At 46.3% G+C, this 16,229-nt stretch overlaps 1 protein-coding gene across 5 annotated transcripts in view; it reads right to left on the bottom strand.

Annotated features, from left to right (window-relative positions):
• The window catches only part of LOC142579586 (uncharacterized), a 515,154-nt gene that overhangs the window by 293,898 nt on the left and 205,027 nt on the right, over positions 1 to 16,229 (bottom strand). For 2 of the 5 annotated variants that reach the window (XM_075689956.1, XM_075689953.1), the window contains exon 1: positions 11,720 to 12,163. The exons of the other annotated variants lie outside the window; for them this stretch is intronic. Coding sequence is in view for 1 of the 2 variants with exons in the window: in XM_075689953.1 (XP_075546068.1) it covers positions 11,720 to 11,730 (11 nt within the window). In the remaining variant the exon portion in view is untranslated. Of the gene's footprint in view, positions 1 to 11,719; positions 12,164 to 16,229 lie in introns of those variants that run through there. 5 annotated transcript variants of the gene reach the window in all.

Raw genomic sequence — 16,229 nt, 5'->3', positions numbered from 1 at the left:
CCCACATGCGTTGTAAAAGATGGTGGCAGCGGTTGAGTCAGGGCAAAATAGTATCTTTTCTTTGTTTGTGTGTGTGTGGCGTCATAAATGAATGCATTTATGACGTCTATATGAATGAATGCCTATATGCACATATTAACGTATTATGTAAAATGTTCTTGTGTTTTCATGACTAAGTGCATATACCCCTTGTTCATATCTATTTATTTTATGTTCCTTGCATGTATGTTTATTTTATGTAGTTTTACTTCTTGTGTATATTTCATGTTTGTACCCCCCCCCCCCCCCCCTATGTGATAGGGGTAATGTAAATAAATAAAAATAAATAAATTACATTTTGGAATAGAGTTAGGCCCCTAATTGGTCTATTCTGCTGACTTATGATATAACAGCGAGTCAAACAAAGCGATAACGCCAGAAAATCAGTGACGTCAAACGACCTCGCCATGGGAAAAAAGAAAGAAGTTTGACCAAGCATGTGACGACTGCAACGCAATTTTTAATATGTGTTAATTGCAACGAAATTTGCAAATGAAGAAAGGCATTAAAACAATTCAAGTTTGATGTTCGTTTTCTTCGGAATAAGCAGGTGTCATATTCACGAGGGTCTTCGTTCGTAAGTGCTCTTTGACATTGGTTGCCCGCCTTTGCTAATGATATGTCCAGCATGAGGATTGGCTGGAATTCGCTGTTACGAACAATTTAGCGCATGAGCTTTTTGTGAACACGGGCGCAATTTTCTTTCTTTCATACGAATTCAGAATCATTCGAGAATTCAAGGTTGCAGCACGCAGTCCTATGCTGCCCGATTTATAGATTTCCCCACAGTGTCTCCTTTAATGAAGCAGCCTATAGAAGTGCCTCCCAAGACCGATCTGAAGTGGTGTAATTATTAATCACATTTACAATCAAGGCATGCAGTAACAGCCACTTTCAGATTCTCCAGTTTCAGAGCGCTTAAGTTATTCTGCCCACGGATTTACCCAGTGGCGTTCTTATTCGCTCCGCGTCGAATCGATACGTCGTGTGGCCAGTGTGTGGCTGGCAATATATTATGCACGACAAGGACAATGATTAAAATAGATCCTGTACTGTATAGTGACCCTCTCACTCGTATACGCGCGCTGTTCGATGCGTCTGAAGCCAAGTGCGAATGTGAAAACCTCAGGCTTTCCTCGTTTTGTCATCAGGATTTCTTCGTTTGCATTTAACTGGCAAACACGTTTCTTTTCACCTTCTTATGTAGCCTTGGGGAAAACAACAGCGTATTCAAAATATTACCTGTATACCGGACTTCGATTCTTTGTAGGCATAACATGAAATGGTCGTTCCAGGCGTTCTTGTGTACGGCGCTTACAAAGTTTTGCATGTTGCTTCCCGCGCTCTCTAAGACCTAACAACATCACTGTGTTTCTTAACGATCGACAAAATATGGCAACAGAATACGCGATAATCACGTTTCGTTCTTTCTAAACATTCCACCTTCAAGCGTCTTTCACATAGCTGTACGAAGCAGGAACTAAAGAAGATAACAAGAACCGTTTATGTTTCATACACTAGTAAGCTTCTCTATTTACGCCTAGCAATGTGGAGGAATAACGAACAAAACATTACTCGTGTGTTATAATTTCTTTGCTTTACTATATATTTCGCCGTGAGACGTATTTTGATCTGCGTGCAGACCAGGGGCCGCAACCATAAAACTTTGTGTTAGTAAGTGCTCTTGCCCATTGGCTTCCAGCCATGTCCAGCGTAAAGATCGGCTAGAATTTGCTCTTACGAACATTTCTAGCGCAAGAGATTATTGTAATTGGGAACCCAGGTTCCCTCAATACATCAGATGTTCTGCGTTACGCAGTCTTGAAACTTAAATTTGTGCTTTGTTTGCCTCTGTTTTCATTTATCTGTCAGCTTTTGACATTATCACGCAAACAACATCATTGGAAATTGGCCTCCGCGAACATCGGCGCGATCCGCTATGAAAGCGCTGCTGCTTTACTTAAAAGACACGGGACTTTGTGACAAATTTTAACCGTACACTGTGTGACGTAGGATTGTACGGCGACACTGCGTAACACTAGGAACGCCTTTGAAGGCTGCGTGACAGTGACCACAGAAACAGTTCATGTGTATCGTGTGGATGTGTGTGTGTATGGTTCTTCTCTAAATTATTTTTCTCTCTCTCACCTGTCGCATCCCTCTGCCCCTCTCCCGGTACAGGGTAGCCAACCGGAGATGTATCTGGTTAACCCTCCCTGTCTTTCCTTTGATCTATCTATCTATCTATCTATCTATCTATCTATCTATCTATCTATCTATCTATCTATCTATCTATCTATCTATCTATCTATCTATCTATCTATCTATCTATCTATCTATCTATCTATCTATCTATCTATGTATCTATCTATCTATCTATCTATCTATCTATCTCTTTTGCTTCCCTAGCCTATCGCTGTACAAAACTTTCACAAAAAAGTCTTACGTCATTTATTCGTAAGAGTAAATTCTGCCCTATCCCGATGCTGGGCATATTATTGAAGGAGGGGGCTGACCAATGAAAAATAGCATTTACGAACAAGAAGCTTCGTGAATGCGGCCCCTGCACCTTTCAAAGCTATAAAAGTCGATTTCAACAACAGCGCCAACAACAGCAGCAGCAGTAGCAAGTCATGACTTATACGTGCTGGACCAACAACGGCATGAGCAAAGCTTGGAGTTTGCAATCAATATATGCCGCCGCATTTGCAACTATAGGAGTTTGCGGCGATGCGTTGGACGTCATAAACATCAAGCTGTATCATTTTATTGCCTAATATTACCGTCTTTCTAGCGCCATCCTCGCATCGAACCTTGGACGCATGGAAGGATATATAGTGAAAAAACATCAGACAATTTCTTCCTGAACCGTTTTTTTTAGTGTCCATTCACATAAATTGCGCAACATTTTAATCGGACCTTTAATACATTGTACATAAACTACAGCATGTGCCCCGATGCAATCAAGCTGTAATTTGCTGCATCTGAGCAATTGGCCTTCGGTGTTGATTACAATGCACTTAGCTCTTCTTTTCGGTCGCCAAAGGGATACAGCTTCCGAACGCTCCATTTGTCTTTAGCGCAGGCCAGCGAGCGCAGTGTAACTAATTACTAAGGGGGCTGCCGTAGTAAATCATGTACGTTATTCTAAAGAGGCCCATTACATTTGCGGCCAACGAGCGAATGCTAATCGCACAAAGCATCACAGATTTACGAGACGCATCAGGAAAACAGCCTCAAGCTACACGAATAGTTACGGATAAATGGCGATGTCCATCCACGTTCAAAATACAAACCTAACTGGCCAATGTTGCATGTGTATATACAATGAAATAACGGTGTGAATAAAGATGATCAGAGACAGCCTGAAGCATCGGCATTATAACATTAGAGCCTGACTACACGAAGGTCAATTTCGTGTTCGGCGCCATGAAATATGATATGGCTTGAGGAAGAGTAATCTGACACTACAGGCTTCCTATTGCGTTCTTTTCTTAAAATAAAAAATAATTCACTGCATTAAACAATAAATATATACTCCTTAGATCACAGGCTTGGTCGTCCTTGTTCCTTCACCGATCACCAACGTGTCGGAAGTGGAAAACGAAACAAATCCAAACAAGGAAAGGCACGCCCATGTGTTCGAATTTTAATGCTTAGCCCATCGGCATTGTCGTCAAAGTATGCAAATGCACAAATCTGCTCGTAAGAAGGGTCTAATATGGCGTACCAAAAAGAGAGCAATAGAGACGCTCAACCGTCACGATCAGTTACGAAGAATGAACGGCTTAGCAAGTGTACCGGCGATAAGACGCAATATTCGGATGGCTGCCCGGGCAATGCTGACATTAGCGTATGCGGGTGTGTTCTAAAGGCTGACGCTCGCTGGGACTATAGAGCCTTGCAGACCGACTTGGCTAATAAATGTTCGCGAAGCCCCACAAATGTGCACGAAATTGGCGTCACGATGAGATAGGAAATATCGAATCGATTGCAGAAAAGAGCTATATAGTTTCTGACGTGTACGCACATTTTTTCGTGACGTTGCAGAAATGATCGTGGGCACAGCCAGCGCGCTGAATAATAATAACAAAAAAGTACTTTGAATCGCTACTTTTTTAGGAGCTACCGATAAAGAGAGCGAGCAGTAGAACAGTAATATATAGGGGCAATATGCGTGTTATATAAGTTAACGCGTTCCAGAGGACAAAATTAGCGGCATCACTGCCTCGAGGGAAGAAAGCTTGAGCTTCTACGGGGCGAGGCGACACGAATGAACGAAAAACGAAAATAATCAAGCCGGGCGAGAATCCTGGGAAAATGCTGTTAAAACAGGAATGTCGTCACCTTCCTCATGAGCAGGGGTTTAGTGTCCCGGAAAGAGGAAGACCAAGAGAAAGCTAAGCGGCGACGTCATCATACAACTAACGAAGCTACCTTCTGTGACGTCCCATATTGCGGCTAAAGTTGGAAGAAACTTGTTCCACAATCAAAATTATTTACACACACCTTTAAAAATATTTTTAAAAGTATTTTTGTGTTGCGTCTTTTTGCGAACAGAAGAGTCGCGCTGTACATAAAACGTTTTCATATTGCATTATTGTTGATTAGGGTGCCACAAGAGGTCGCCACCAACCCTGGCGTTCGAGTACATCTCTGTGCGTATTCTGCAATGCGTATAAGAAGTTATACGTGTGCGATGCTGTGGAAATCGAGCTGCGTTACGAGAGGAATATGGATTCAGAATGCGTTGCTGTGCACGACTGCAAAAGCCTGTAAAGACCAAGACTCAAAGATCACACGGCTGTAGAGAGAGAGAGAGAGAGAGAGAGAGAGAGAGAGAGAGAGAGAGAGAGAGAGAGATCAGATGCGAAAGTCCGGGAGGTTAACCGGAATATCGATATCCACTTTGCTGACTTGCACCGGGGAAAGGGTAAGGGGAAACAGAAAGATAAAGTCCTTCAAATACATATGAGCTTCCTATCTGCGAAAAGCGCGCCCACGTAGTGTAAATACTTATGTACAAAAACTATAACGGTGACGTAGGGCCACTGGAGAAACATCAGGCAGTAAACCTTCATTGATTCTAACAATTGATTATTAGGCGGGACGAGCGGACAGTTCCTTGCGATGGCGCTGTCTATATCTTTCCTGGTATTACTTCAAGGAACTCCAACGCGAAACCTTCAATGCGGACGATATGCAAGCCTGCACTGGATTTACATTATGGTCTACTATTTCTACGCGTTATGTACTCTGGAAACAAGAATCAGCTTTGGTGGAAGTTATAACGGCTGCGATAGGGAACAGCGCGCATATCGATTTTTCGAAATGCGTGTATACATATAGCACCTTTGAAGCACTTGTGACACTTTAGGAGAGACTATCATTTACTATTGTTTCGCCGAAGATACAGCGTATTGTTCGAGGTAACTCAACGATAAATGCGAAAGTGCAAGGTTTCTTTATATAACACGACGGTACTTCTTCTAATGGATTTCTGATGCATTTTGTATAAAGTCTCCTTGTATACGGAGTTCTTCTGTTCGTACATGGCAAGCAATGTTTAGCGTAACAGCGTTACACACAGGACGACTTATATACCCTTGCACCAACGGGGTGAATTGAAGCATAGCATACACAGTTGGCGAATGCAGCCCGACGAGAATAATAATAATGATGAAAAAAAAAACAGCCAGTGAGGTAAACGCGAAGACTGCCCCATGAAGGTAATGAAATATTCCCGTTGTTCACTTGCACACGAAGTTACTGCCATTATACGTAATCTTCAAGAACGCCAGTCACCAGGCGTGTACTTTTGTGCCCCTGTCTGATGGCGTTAATTAAACTCACAGGTTGGGAATACCTCGAGGTTGAAGAGCTAATTTATATGGTGCTCATGTAGACTTTCACAAGGTTTTGAAACATTTCACACGATACATGCATGGTACAGGAATCACGAGCCTAACTTTGTCCACTTCTAACTGTCCTAAGTTAAAGAAAAAAAAAGGGGGAGGGGGGTATTTGTAGCATAGTACACGAAATCTTTTACTGACTATCCTCAAACCAAGTTCCTCGTGCGAAATCCGCACACTTTCAGTGCGGCAGTACAGCGTACACGTGCCACCATTTCAACTGTATAGGATTTGCACAGCATGATCTAAGTGTGTCGGAAAACGTGCTTGAAATTTTACGAGATCTATTTCGTGGATTTGTACCACACAACTATAGGCTCAGGCAATACCTAGGTACATTTGGAGGCTGTCAATTCTCACTCAAGACGTACACTCGCTCAGAGACCGGATTGGAGTGAAAGGGTGGGCTTGTTGTTCATCACACTGTGGTAACGTGTACAATAGTCGATTACCCGAACGATATACGGTTAACTCGTCTCTGCAGGTTTTTTTTTTTCCATTCCAGGATCGCCCGTCGTGCGGCCTCGGTTCATTAAGGTGCATTACAGTCTATAGCTTAAATGCAAAACACGTATTTCCAAGCGAGCGGTCGTCAGTGGTAGCATAATCGCTATCAGTGGGCCCGGCGAATTGTCGCGCCTTGAACAGCCCAACGAGTTTCAAGACTTCCGTCGAATCGCATTTCCGAGCTGCAAATATTTATCCGAAGCATTAACCGGTTTTGGAATGTCGTCCTTTAAGACTGAGCCAGTCTATTGATTAAACGCACAGTTTAGCATACCAAATATACTCGGACGTTTGCGTGCACCTTCAAGGTGCACGCCTCTTATCAACATCGGCGTAAATATCCGAAAGGTGTTTCTTGCCGCTCTGGTCGGGCCTGAGTGACTATTGTGCAAGCTACGATGATCACGTGCTCAAAATTCAAATCAGAAGCAGTGTTCACTGTTTCTTACAAAGCAGATTTAGACCTACTGCTATGAACCATCCTGCGGGCGCTGCTATGCACGTTCGCAGAATCGTATAAACCGCACAATACTTGAGGTTACGAAGGAATAGCGTTTTCGCAGATGGTGCTCCGATTGAAATTTGCTTTCAGCTTACACGGTGTAAAGCAAAATTAAAAAAAAAAGTTATTTACTCGTAGTGCGCCGATTTTCGCTGCTATATGTGTAACATGGAACACAATGTGTATTTGCTCGGTCGGTGCAATGCGTAGTGTAGCTATATGTCAAACACAGCGTATCTGTACACAGAGGATATATCGCTTCTTCTTAAGTCATACCCTTACTGATTACGTGCCCGAACAAACAAATGCTGTCGATGACGCAGGAATGACTGCATCTGGATGCTGCAAATGGGGACACAGGAAACACATACTTCCGAATGGGTGCATGCGCTTTTGCATATCTTTACGTTATTCTGACATTTGTCCCGATTACGAAGCTAGGAGACGAGAAGCCTCAACAGACACTGTCCTGAGCACGAAATTATGCTGTTCACAGCATTTGATGAACTCAATTTAGGGTAGAAGCGGGAAAATTCTAGAATTGCACACAATCTGCTAACCAAGCCTCTGCCCCTCGGCTCACGGTATCAAATAGTAATTTCGAAAATAACCCTTTATTTTCTGCGTGGTGTTTTTGTTTTTGCCCTACAGCTTTCGAAGCAATGCGAATATGCTAAACCGTGCGTAGATAAAAACGAACATAAACGCCTCGCCTTGTGACGATGACTAAAGTTAGCGGAAAAAGCGAGGCATATGAAAGGCGGTCTCGTCTCAACATTACCAGCCGGACACTAGACCATTTTCGGTAACGAAGATCCTTGGACCATGGCCGTACGCGTCGATGGCACAGAAAGCCACGAAAGCGCTGCTGAAATACCTGTGCATACTCGCTGTGCATAATCGGTCCGAACATACAAATGTGCGCGAAACTGTGCTCTCTCTCTTCATCCCCACACCCCTTCCCCCAGTGCAGAGCAGCAAACCGCAAACCGTTCGTCTGTTAACCTCCCTGCCTTTCCTAGCTCTCTTCTATTTCTCTCTCTCTCTCTCTCTCTACGCGTTTCGCTGTTTGTCGTTGGCTCAACGTTCCAGCATCGCTCAATTGGCCGGTCAAGGTGATAATGCAACAGAATCGACTGAGAACATTGGCTGTAATGTACATATGAACGCGTATCAGTGCCTCGTCCGCTCGCAGGAATCATCATCACCATCAGCCTGGTTACGTCCACTGCAGGGCAAAGGCCTCTCCCATACGTCTCCAACTACCCCGGTCATGTACTAACTGCGGCCATGTCGTCCCTGCAAACTTCTTAATCTCATCCGCCCACCTAACCTTCTGCCGCCCCCTGCTACGCTTCCCGTCCCTTGGAATCCAGTCCGTAACCCTTAATGACCATCGGTTATCTTCCCTCCTCATTACATGTCCTGCCCGTGCCCCCCCCCCCCATTTCTTTTTCTTGATTTCAACTAAGACGTCATTAACTCGAGTTTGTTCCCTCACCCAAGCTGCTCTTTTCTTATCGCTTAACGTTACACCTATCATTCTTCTTTCAATAGCTCGTTGCGTCGTCCTCAACTTATATAGAACTCTTTTCGTAAGCCTCCAGGGATCAGCGGTGCTCAAAGGTCGTCTCTGATCAGTGCGAGGCAGCCCCTCACATTTTAGCTCGAAGCCGTACACTCGAAATTCGCGGGGCCCGGCAAGAGAGGTCGGCATCAGCGGCGGAGACGAGAGGTATGCGCGTATGTGATGCGCTTACCCCCGCGACAGGGTGCCAGCGGAACTCGCTGCACATGGCGCCATCGGGAGGACGGAAGGGGGACTTGCCTTACTGCCGCCACTATACCACGGCCAGCAGAAGCCAGTGAAACAGCCACAGCCTCGCCCCCGCGCCCTCCCGTCCAACTCCTGCGGTCGACCGACCCCTCCCCGCCCCCCCTCTACATCCACAGCTACCGCCGGTCGGGGCTTCCCCTGGTTGCGCAAAATGCGCGCTCTCAATCGGGCCGGCACGCAAAACATGTCTGCGGTGAGCTTTAGGCTCTGCGCCTGTAAACGTACACAGTGCAAACGAACAGCGCAGTCGTGGGGTGCAACGAAGCTTACTTTCTGAAGAACAGGTGCGGCGCATTCGCTACGCGTTCCCTCACAGCGTGTCCGCATATTGCTTGACCGATCTCGCGCACTTGTCGTAAAGGTCTTGTTTATCTCGGCTCCATAAGCGAATATATACAAGGGGAGCGAAAATAACGACCCTGCAAAAACTTCCCACATTGGAGTGGAGCGCTTCGGCGTTAAAACGAAGGAGTTGCTGAAAAGCACGAAGACGATCATTCGGATCGAGGAGTGTGGGAACGAGCTGCGTTTCAGCAATTTTGCCCATGAAGTCGCTTGTGCGCTTGCACGTTTTGTGTGTGTTTTGTCAAGAGGATACAAATTAGGCGTGCTCTTGCAATGCGCTTGTTGCAGTCACAACGCTGTTACGCTGATATTAGGCTGGACAACGACGACTCGCACTTAATACCCCTGCGGAATGTGTCGATCTCCTACGGTATCCTTCCAGCATAGCAGCCTTTCACCGTAGATAGCTATTACACGCAGTTCTGCATCACTTCTAATGTGCCCGTCGCGTTTCTGTCGCAGGGCGTTGAGCACTAGTAGGGTGGCTCAGTTTACAGGAATGAAGAAGTTGCGTAAAATATCCTAGTTTTTTTGTTTTTTTGAAAGTCTGTAGTGCGAACTCCGTGGAACGCCATCACTCAAGTGGTGTTGTGACGAGAGAGAGAGAGAGAAAATAATGCAGAGAAAGGCAGAGAGCTTAACCAGAGGTAGTTCCGGTTGGCTACCCTGCGCAGGGGGAAGGGTTAAGAGAGATAAAAAGAGAAACAGACGCCTAAAAAAAAAAAAATTCGACGCCTAATTGGATATGGTGTAGCATTCAAGCCCCTCCGCTGCATTCTTAATTTTGAAAAGTTATTGTGTTATCTACCGAAACACGTGATAAGACTCGGACAGGTTCGTAGTCTATTATGCAAAGAGAAACTAAGCTTTCCCAATCAGCGAGGGAAGGGCGGAATCGTTCGTTACAGTGTTCAGAATTAACACCGCAAAGCAGAGGTACCGCAGGTCCAGCACGATGCGATGGCAGCGGACTGAGGAATGGCTACGCAAGCGGAGGAGTAAACAGCGGTCGCGCGCACACAGGCGACATAGGTTTCGACGATGCACAATCCAGATAGACGCGGTATGACACGTTGTCCTTGTCGCCCTGCGCGGTTTTCCCTTCGACGCCAACGGTTGCCTCTTCGACATAATCCCTTGCTGAGATGTAAATGAGCAAAGCTGAACACAGACGATAAAGTGCGACGCTGTTGCCCGAAGCCTGTATAGCGCTCCAAATGTTATCAGTGACTCGCTTGGTGCTGAAAGGCTTCGCCTATAGCTGAACAGGCGCGAATGTCACGTTAAAATGACATTCTATTTCTAACTAACATTCCGATCGAACATACCGTTTAACCCGGTCATTTTTATGAGCAGCGCTATACGCTTGCGAGCCATACTAATACGAAAAGTGCACGATATGGCAAGTCGCACGTTAGAGGCTGCTATATATGCAAATGCACATGCAGTGGACATCGGTACTGTCCGAACAACGAATACAAAGTACGCGACCACCCACGAACCGGATGACCAGACAGATTCGTTACGAAACGTTACGAAAGTGAATTAGCTTAAAACAAGCCAAAAACACCTAACATTGAGTGATAAACGCGACACCTACTTGTAAGCGAGGCACCTGACACCGTCCTGAAATGTATTCGAATATGGAACAGCGTGCACCATGCAGCTACAAGGAATCAAAATGGAATATCAGTAACATGACTGTTGCGTGGCTTTCTTTTTGCATGCTACGCATCGATAAGGTCCTCAGGCTGATGAGTGCCTAGGCAGCGATGAACCAGTTCTCGAAGACAGAAGTACGTTGTACTAAAATACAGGCGTCAACTACACTAGCTATAAGCAAACGTATTTCATGTCCATCAATGCGATTACCTCTTCAAATGCCATTGCGTTCGCGATTTCACAAAACGCACCTGCCTGCCTATCCATGTACACGAGCAGCCATACAGAACACAAGCACTGCAGCAAATCGTTCTGGCTTCGTCGGACTATTGTGCTAATGCGTTTGGCCACTCACTCGTTGCACCAATACAAAACAGCCAAAAAAAATCGCGCAGTTGGATTTGGAACTCCACTCTCGGACACAACAACCAGAGACACGTTCTTCCTGCACAAGCGCGCAATGCATTGCGACCAGACCAGCACGATCAGGGTGACTAACAGCGCGTATCGCAGCAAGCTTAGGTAGGTGGTGCAAACTGTGTACGTCGAACGGAAATTCTGCTGGAGTCGACGCATCCCAAAACACACTGCACCCCTCCCCCTTCTTCGCGCCTTCCCTCCGCGCCGCCCATTCCCGCCCAAGCAGCTCGAAACAGAAACGAAACCTAGAGCTAGTAGCTAAGCGAGCAACGTCCACAGTGATACAATGGACAAGGTGCATTAATTCGCGCGGCTCACGGCGCGAAAATGAGAACCGACCGGCGCACGCCGCTACGGTCCGGCGGCCACCAACCAATTGCACGCGGCGCCGAGAGCGGACCGTCGACGGCGAGGCTGCATGCACGCATGCATGCGGCGCGCGCGCGCACACGAGCCAAGTGCGGCCGGCGGTCAGGAGGTGGTAGCACTCACAGAATGACCATTGAAGCACGCCGGGATCCGGTCGTGGCGGTGGTGGACTGGAGGCGGTCGTTGTCGGTGGCGGGACACAACACAGTCAGCCGGCGACAGTGTGCAGTACGGGGACAACGAACGCGGCGTGGGTCCCCCTTTTTTTGGACACCGATGTGGCGTGCGCAAGCGCGCGACGGCCTCGGGGCCCAAGCACCGGAGAGCAAACACACACAGCACTGGCGTCACCCACGGGCTCTGTGCGAAGACGAAGACACGCCGAACAAGGGGTTGTTGTCGGGGCGAGCGAAGGGGAAGAAGAGTGGAGCGTGTGCCGGCTGCTGCAGCAGGCGCGGCGGCGGACCCTCTCTAGCGGCGGCTGCGGCTGCAACGGCGCGGCGCGGGCGAGACGGTGATGGAGGGCACGGGCATCGGCTCCGGAGAATGGGCCGCCTGCGACACTTTGTCTCGCGCTCACAATGCGCGCCGCGAACAAGCGCCCGACGGGAGCGCGCCGCCGCGGAAGCGCTCAACGTGGGGGGCGGGTCCGAGCGCACCCATTGGAGGCGGCCGGCCGTGACGTCACAAAAGCTTGCTCGCAGGGGCGGGGTCGTCGGGGAGGCGCGGGGAAACGCACGTGACGCGCCACGGCGTTCCGCACAGGCTACATGCGCACGCGCGAAACGGCGCGCGAGGGGCCGCGCGCGTTCGAGCGCTTTCGCAGACGCGGTGGCCGATGCGCGAAGGACAGCGATGCCGGCGGAAACAAAAACGCCATCCGAAGTCTACGTTGCACCGGAGACTGGTGTGGAAGATCGAAACCGCTTACTGACTCGCCGCAGTTGCGCTTTAGTTAAGACAGTACACGTGTGACCCCGTGTGTTTAATATTGTTTTGCTGCAGACCTACTCTAGTGTGCTTTACCTGTACTTCCCATTTAGCAGTGTTTGGCGCTCGGCAACAAGGGGCCGAACTCACAAAGCTTCTCCTTCGTAAGTGCTCTTTGTCATCGGCCGGCCGCCTTCGCTAATCATATGTCCAACATCAGGATTGGCCGGAACTTTCACTTAGGAGCAGTTTAGCGTGAGAGGTTTCTGTGAATTGGGCCAAGGTGTTGGTTGCTCCAGGAGGCATTTCAACGGCAAGCTTGCAGGGTTGCTGTACGACTTATCTTATAGATTTAATTTTTCTTACTTATCAAAGGCTACCTTAAATCACTTATTTAGCGCTTGTGTGAACTCACTTAGGAGTAGATTAAGTGAGATGAATAAATTAAGTTCTTGCCATCGTGCTATGTGGGTCCAAAACTCTGAATTGAAGCTTACATGGATTCAAAGTTTTATGAGGACTCAAACAAAATTTACCACTGCGTAGTTTTTTTCATAATCAACCGCCCATTATAGTCAATGCGGGCAACATAAATATAACGAAATTGCCAGAGAACCGCCGAAAGACGTTTACATAATTCATATATTGCTCATGCTAATAAAAACCTGTTCGTATTTTCGTATCGACTCTATTGTCGCACTTCTTACAATGACACAAGTGCCGCTCGTCTGTGCTACACAGAGCCGCGATATGCCATTGAGCTAGGTGCATGAGAGAGAGTCATTGATTGAATGATACCGGCCCTTGAACTCGCTACAGGTACAACAGAGAACACAGGGACAGTGAAGATGTTTTTCTTTGTAGACAAGAAATTATTATTATTATTATTATTATTATTATTATTATTATTATTATTATTATTATTATTATTATTATTATTATCATTTGTTTTGAACACATATACACAGTTAACAGGAAAAGGGAAAGCAAGGAGCAGGATGGCAACTGTCACCGGAAGGGGCACAACGCCTGCCTATAATGTTAATGCAATATCGGAAGCAATGACGTGACCAAAACCTATATGCGCGATAACAACTCGATTCACATTGCTCAATAAGAAGCTTTATTTTCAGTACGCATACTTATGTCCTACCGTTTTTCTTCGGGCGAGGATATCCGTTCACAGATACATAAAAACAGTTGCTTGCACTCCGGTCTTTCTCACTGGCAACACAGCACCGCAACGAACTTGGGGTACGCCATTCATGCGCGACTAGCACGGATGTCGTCGCTCGAACAGTGGCTGCTGTTGCCATTGCTACGCGGTCCTTTCAAGCACTACATTGGACGTTGTCAGCATGTACCCAAAAGGACATAGAAGTCGCATTTCACGTACTGAAGAACACAAACCAGGGTCACGCAGCACGAAAACACAGTCAGAACCTGAGCCGACATGACGAGCTAGTGAGCAGCTTCGAGGTATATATACCTAAGCCTTTTTCCGCACTTGAAAACATTGCTCTTGCAATCATCGTTGTCAGCAAAGTGATCACAGCTAATGTACTTGAAGCTGAGATACAGTGAGCTTCAGGCATGCCTATAACACTTTCTGGAAGGAAATTAGGGAAACAAATTCACGTAACGCTGTCACGGAACGACACTTCACAGACGTAAACAAACCGTCACCCATGGCACTGCCGGCTCCACCCAACGCGTCCGGTCGCTGGCAAGGCGCACAGCCTCATGGGAAGCGCCACGTGACCAACATGTTTTGGCGGAGGGGAGTTTTTTAAAACTCCCCGTCGGAGTTTCACGGGAGAACAAGATTTTGAAGCGGAGTGAAATCGCGTCATGTCGCCTTAATATTTCCGCAGCTAGCCAGCGGAGTGAAACGAGGGAATGGCGCTGTTTTGCTCCCATACATCGGAGTAAATATTTGAGGAGGGGAGGTTTTAGGGCACATCACTTCTTAAAAACTCCCAGGTGGGTTTATTTTAGTTTACAGTGTGTATACTCTTCTGAAGGGAGGTGACAGCATGCAGCACAGAAATGGAAGATGGGAAGGAGGGGATGAAAAAGGAAAGAGGAAAGGAAGAGCAACAGGACAAATCTAATCACTAAAGTAGAACACTGCAACAGGACAAATCTAAAGACTAAAGTAGAACTCTGCAGCCGGAATTAAAGAGAGAGAGAGCAAATGATAAAGGAAAGATAGGGAGGTTAACCAGGACTGAGCCCGGTTGGCTACCCTACACTGGGGAAAGGGAAAAGGGGACGGAAAGATTAAAAGAAGAAAAGAAAGTCTACTGGGTATATCGTTCGGTCACTCAGTCCAGATCACAGACGCTGATTCAATCCAGTAGCCTTCAAATATCGCAGCAGAGCTTTTGTGGCCTTTTGTAGCTGCGATATGCGAGGCCATGGTCCCAAGATCTTCTTCAGCCGGAATTAGTGACGCCGCGTCGAACAGCCTGCACAATTATCAACCGCATTCATGGCTAGTTCGCTATGCGGCTAATTGTGTTCTCCACGATCAGAGGCCAAGTACAACTGCACGTAATCTCCGTTTCACCGGTATTCGGTTCACAATATACACTACAAGGTGTTTGAACCGGCCACCTCCCATGTTCGAAGGAAGAATTGTTAGCGCACAGTACTGATCACACACAGTACACTGTAAAATAATTTACACCCTAAAAATTGAGAAAGTGTGTAAATGTGTTTATAACTGACACCCTTAGGGTGTCCCTTACATAGATAACACCCTAAGGGTGTGAGTTATAGACACATTTACACCCTTTTTCCCTTTTTGGGGTGTAAATTATTTTGCAGTGTAGGGCCGGTCACTGAAGAAATTATTCATGTTGTAGAGAAACACACAAGCATAATAAAGAATGATTAAATAAATAAGTCGTGCATGTGTTAAAGCAATGAGGCGCCTTCCGGTTTACCATGTTTTATATTTAACGTGTTTTAGTTAGTGCCTGCAACATTAGATAATTAGATCAAGAGCTTTTTTTGGTTTTTGCCTTTTGTGTAATTGCTTGTTCCTGCTTCCAGTGAAGGCGACAGTATGGAAGGTTTTTTTGTCGCAAGGGTATTCGGCGGTCTTAGCGGATAAACGGGAGATCATCATTATCGTGAAAACATCGGCTGTATCTGTATACTCATTATCGGGCAGGAACAATTCCAAGGACGGAAACTAATTGAAGACACATCAGGCGTACATGTCGCCTTTTTAAGTACCGTCACTATGTCTCAAGCGCCATTCTCGCTCGAAAAATAAAATAATAATAAATAAATAAGAAAATGATAGGCTCATGTGGTATCACGTGACATTTTGTGCCACGTGATCCTAAACATTCCAGTTAGATTTCTGCTATCAATTGCCTCATTTCGAAGGGTTCGCTGTGGAGAAGTCTTCGGAGACTTATAGGTGCGCTTTAATTAACTTACAAGCTGTGTCATTTCAGCGTGAGTTACCAATTTTTTGCGCTAATACGGTTGATTATTCTGCTGACTGCATGGTAACCGAAACCGCCACTACTTAGTTAAATGAGCCTTAGTCTTCTCTTCGCTGGTGACATGAAGTAAACGAAGTATTGTGGTGGTACAAAGCACTAAGAAATTGACAGAGGAAAAAAGAAAAAAAAAAGTCGCTTTCAAGGTAGCTGTACTTTTTTTTAAAAAAAGAATTGTAACC

Source organism: Dermacentor variabilis, chromosome 4 (genome assembly GCF_050947875.1).
Source record: "Dermacentor variabilis isolate Ectoservices chromosome 4, ASM5094787v1, whole genome shotgun sequence".
NCBI lineage: Eukaryota > Metazoa > Arthropoda > Arachnida > Ixodida > Ixodidae > Dermacentor > Dermacentor variabilis.
This window is presented reverse-complemented; position numbering and strand designations above follow the sequence as displayed.